Below are 4,853 nucleotides of genomic sequence, written 5' to 3'. Positions count from 1 at the left end.
AGTCTGTCCCGTATTCAGCAAGTGAAAATAAAATAAACAATAAAAAGTGAATCAGATGGACCATTACGGCAAGGCTGGGATGGTCCATTTGGTAAAGTAAATCCGTTGGGCATCTTTCTTTGCCTTCAGACAATAATTCTGATGGCAAAAGAGCCAAACGGGACAGGTTAAAAAAAAAAAAAAAAAAAAAAAAAGAGCACGTTGTGTGTGACGTTTTCTTTTGCGCATGCGGGCCGCTTTGAGCGTTCACACTAGAGCGCGTTTGATGTCGCATTTTATTTGTAGTGTGAACAAGCAGACAAAAAAAATTGGATTTGATAAAACAATCGGAATTGAGCATTAAGACCTGCAGTGTGAACGTAGCCATAGAGACAGGGATGACTAGACAGGAGACGTGGGACCAGGACAGAATGGTGTGAAGACTGAATGCAGAACAGTGTCAAAATAAAACAAGAATCACACGACAGAGGCACAGAGTAGATACAGAACGGAGGGAGCTGGGGAACCAAAACCTAAGAACTAGAAATCCTAGCAGAAGACAGAACCAGAATTAAACCGAAAAATAAGATAATATTAATTAAAACAAAAACACTGATTAATCAGACTCAGGACCATGACAAATAATACCTCTATGTTCAGTTTATTCAGTATAAAATTAAACCGAGGTACCAATGTTTGTTTAGTTAATGAGTTACCTTAAGGGAGGCAATTTTGTCTGCCTGTCAAACAGTCTCCAAGGAAGGAAGCAGACTGTATGAGGACACTGCAAATAGACCCACATCCCAGCACCAGCATGAAGTCTACATTGTAAAATCTAATTAGTTCCCAGAATAAAAAAAAAACAAACTAAGTAAACCTTACTTAAGATACCTAAGTGAGGGCAACTTATTCATTCTGAGTGGGGCACACTAAGCACAGAAGGACCTATACGGTGGCCATTGTGCATGTGCAGCAGACCCACAGTATGCTCACACTCTATGTGAGGGCTTCCCCTAGGGCACACACAAGCAGGAATTCAGCTAAAAGACACCTTCACTGTTAAAATACTGATGTTATTTTTTAAATATTTGGTGGCATACTATTACATACCATGCTCAAATTCAGTGAGCTCTTTAAAATGACGCATTCACTTAAAAATATTTGTAAAGGCGGACTACATGGCGAGGTGCTTCTTTTTAATAAATGGGCTTTTAAAAACATGTGAACAAACAAATTACAAATTGTGACCCAATATTTTGGTTCATGCACATGTAGTGTATCTTGATCTCAAACAATATTGTCTATGTCTTTCATGTCTGAAACCTCTCAGAGAAAACACAAGATCACAAGAACCCTTTCGTGACAAGAAATCTCGAAAGGGATGAAAGATAATTATTTGAATGCAGTATGAAAGAGCCAACAAATCTTTTTATTATCCGATGCCTGATCTGTTTTCTTTTACATTAATTCCACTATGAATGCATTCAGAAAAGGTGGAAAGAGATACATGAAAATTCACCACAATGGAGGGGAATGCCACAAATCCTATAAAAGCAAACAAACAAACAAAAAAGCCAAAAATATATGGTGTTGATCAATAACTAGCTGAATCAAACATTCAAAGCTCTGATCTTTCTTTATCTAAAATGTCATTTCTTTGTGTTTGGCTGTGTCACTTCCTCATTTTATGATAGATGCTGAGATAAGAACCTGTATATATTATCTGTGCTTTCCCTTCAAAGTTTGTAGCTACAGGCTGATACTAAGAAAGAAGAAGAGACGGTCATTCTGCATGCCCTCTGCCACACACTTTCTGAAGTTTCATAACTTTGCTGTATCATCTGTATCACCATGAAGATGTTTCCTGTGTGTGTGTTTGTTTGTGCTGTGATGATTCTGACCCATGCTGCTGGTGAGTATTGTGAGTATTTCACTGTACAGTCTTATTTGTAAATGGTGGCAAAAGATTCAATAAGTGTCCTTTTTTTCAGTTCTCCCTGAAGGAGGGACTGCAACTAATCAAACAGGTCAGTCAGCATACTGCAACAATTTTGCAAAAATGTGCCCCTTAAGTTTTTGCCTAATTATATATATCATCTGCAGTTACATAACATGATTTGAAATTTAGGTCCTCTTTATTTTCTATTTACATGCGGCCAAATGCCTGAATGATTTAACATCAAAACATGTTTTTTCTATATCACCTTATTGGGTTAATAAGAAAGAAAGATATACATGAATAAATAAAAAATGACAAGGAAAAAATACATTTTTAAGATTTAGATTAGTGTCATACATTAAGGAGAAAAACAAACAAAAGAGATGCAAATTTATGAGAAAAAAGAAAAAACCTGTGTAAACTAAATAGTGTAAATTACTGGAGTTCACTTTTCAAGCTGAAAAGAAGTTTACACATTTGAACTCTTGTGATCACAAACTACAAGATCAGTTATTTAGTCTAGTTGTTCTCTGACTTGGCTTTCAGATCAGTGTGAATGGCACAGTAAAATGCCTAACCTACCCGTCTTCCTGAACATTTAAAGTTACAATGATGGACTACAAATAAAATAAAATAAAATAAACGCATCCAATGTCTATCTTAAATTGGCATAGGGAAATGTTCCCCTTAATATTTCCTTCAATGCCATATGCTACAACTTAGAGCTCCTGCATTCTGATGACAATACATTTTTACGAATTTTTCATTGTTTCATGTAACTTGGTATTTGTTTTCTCTAAAAAAAACACAACAAAAACAAAACATTAGCTTAATGTTATTTAATCAGCACTGTGTTGTGGACTTTTTATACACCTCAGCACTGTGACTATGTGCTCTGCCACTTTGTGGTTGAGTAAACGCTTTGACTTTGGAATAATCAGTTGACACTTGCAGGTGATTTGTTTAGGAGCATCTATAAGGGAAGAGATTTAATGAGCTGGCTTCTTGCAAAAGTGGCATCCTATTACTGTATCATGCCTGACATCAGTGAGGTCTTTAGACTGACCCATCCTTTTACAAATGGTTGTAAAGGCACACTACAGCATTACTGATAGAGATATGGACAAAAATCCAAACATGCAATTTGAATTTAAAAGATACTGAGTTGAGTTGAAAACAGTTGAGGTCATGGTAGTTTAGAGAAGTTGACAAAAGAAGGCAACTGGACTTCTTTAAGTTTGTGAAGACATTTCACCTGTCATCCAAGAGGCTTCTTCAGTTCAGCTGGACTTCTTTACAAACCTAAAGGGGTCTATAGTTTTGTTCTTTTTTGATACTCTCTAAACAATTAGTTTTATCATTGTAATGGTCACTTACAATCCACATCTAGGTCTGAATTAAGTCTACTGAGTGGAAATGTCGATCTCTTGTGAAAAAACCAAAAATGTACAATTTTATTTTCCCCCAGTCAAAAGGCACCTGGCCAAGAGGTCCTCTGATTGTCCTGGAGGCTGGACTCTGTTGCGTGGTCGCTGCTTCCTCTATGTTCCAGGACCCATGACATGGGCTAAAGCAGAGGTAAGTTTATTTTATTTGTATCATCGTCCACACTTGATTCATCCATATCCTTTTACTGTAACTGAGTCCAGATGTTGCTCCCCACTTTCCATCTCCATTGAAGAGAAACTGCTTGTCCATGGGGGCCAACCTTGCATCTGTGCACAGCATCACAGAGTACCATGGGATTCAGCACCTTATAGTGATTGCCAGTCATGGCTACCAAGAAACTTGGATTGGAGGAAGTGATGCACAGGAGGTATTTTGTTTGGCCCTACACTATTTCTATTTATTTATGTGTGAATGACTTTGAACTAGACCCTCCCTGCTATGTTAAATGAATATATGTAAAGCCTACAACAGGGAGAATATTTACAATGAAACAGACAGTGATAATAGATTAAATCAGAAACAGCATGAAGAACACCTGACCTGGTGTTGGAAGATGTAGAGAATGCAGAAACAGGCCAAAGGAGCTTTAATAGTGTATCTGTGAGATTGAACAAATGAATGTTTAAGACCGTATGATATGGGCTTGCATTAATGTTAGCTCATCAGCTGAGACAGTGGGTAGGCTTGACTATTTGGTGTGAATAAAATCGGTGCTATGCGCAATTTTTCTCATCTAGGAGAAGGCTTGGTTATGGACTGATGGAACGGCTTTCCACTATTCAAACTGGTGCCGAGGAGAGCCCAATAATCTCTGGCGCAACCAGCACTGTCTGCAAATTAATCATAGCGGTAAACCAGAACACAGTATTTCACATGATTAATAAATGTGTGAATTATTTTAAATGATAACAAGTAAAAGTCAAAAGGATTGTTTCAGGTTTTGATTTGTGTAGAATTTTACTGATTTCTACTTTTGGATCTCACAGGTTCCAAGTGCTGGGATGATGTAGCATGTAGCAAAAGTCGACCTTCTGTTTGTGTCAAGAAAATGTGAAATTTCTGTCAAAATACACACTGTTTGGTGTGCAATGGCTTCTGTTTTTCATTCTTCATTTGTCTTTACTAAATATTCAACTGTGGAAAAGTAGTCTTTCCTTAAAAAGTATTGCTCATCTTTGCACATCTTTTCTCTGTAAACTCTTCTTCCTTTGCAATAATAAAACTCTCAAGCATGGTTCTGTGTTGCCTCACTTGTGATTTAGAAATGTGTGTGTGTGTGTGTGTGTGTGTGTGTGTGTGTGTGTGTGTGTGTGTGTGTGTTTGTACAAAGCAACCTGGATTGGAGGAACTGATGCACATGAGGTGTGGTTAAAAATGTTTGAGTTAGATATAAAATTAATGCAGGACTGCAGTGGTCCTGCATTAACTGCAGTAACTTATATTTGGTGGTATGAATCCATCAGAGACATACCTGTGCTTCCATGTG

General features: G+C 37.3%; 1 protein-coding gene across 2 annotated transcripts; it reads left to right on the top strand.

The window, feature by feature from the left end:
* The first annotated feature begins 1,716 nt into the window (after positions 1-1,716).
* Positions 1,717-4,601, top strand: LOC120436058 (ladderlectin-like). 2 transcript variants are annotated; one of them, XM_039606374.1, is made up of 6 exons: positions 1,717-1,900; positions 1,971-2,006; positions 3,387-3,496; positions 3,600-3,734; positions 4,105-4,216; positions 4,354-4,601. In XM_039606374.1, the coding sequence occupies exons 1-6, from the start codon at positions 1,831-1,833 to the stop codon at positions 4,419-4,421; spliced, it is 531 nt and encodes a 176-aa protein (XP_039462308.1). In that variant the 5' UTR covers positions 1,717-1,830; the 3' UTR covers positions 4,422-4,601. The 2 variants fall into 2 exon arrangements, with proteins under 2 accessions (XP_039462308.1, XP_039462309.1); XM_039606375.1 differs by having other exon boundaries at positions 1,718-1,891.
* The last annotated feature ends 252 nt before the right edge of the window (positions 4,602-4,853 follow it).

The sequence above is a fragment of the Oreochromis aureus genome, linkage group 3 (genome assembly GCF_013358895.1).
Source record: "Oreochromis aureus strain Israel breed Guangdong linkage group 3, ZZ_aureus, whole genome shotgun sequence".
NCBI lineage: Eukaryota > Metazoa > Chordata > Actinopteri > Cichliformes > Cichlidae > Oreochromis > Oreochromis aureus.
This window is presented reverse-complemented; position numbering and strand designations above follow the sequence as displayed.

Excerpts from the sequence above, each read along its gene's own strand:
- LOC120436058 (XM_039606374.1), top strand. The coding sequence starts at position 1,831 with ATGAAGATGTTTCCTGTGTGTGTGTTTGTTTGTGCTGTGATGATTCTG. Across the intron at positions 1,901-1,970 it reads CCATGCTGCTGGTGAGTATT|TTCTCCCTGAAGGAGGGACT; the intron begins GTGAGTATTTCA and ends CCTTTTTTTCAG. Across the intron at positions 3,497-3,599 it reads TGACATGGGCTAAAGCAGAG|AGAAACTGCTTGTCCATGGG; the intron begins GTAAGTTTATTT and ends TCTCCATTGAAG.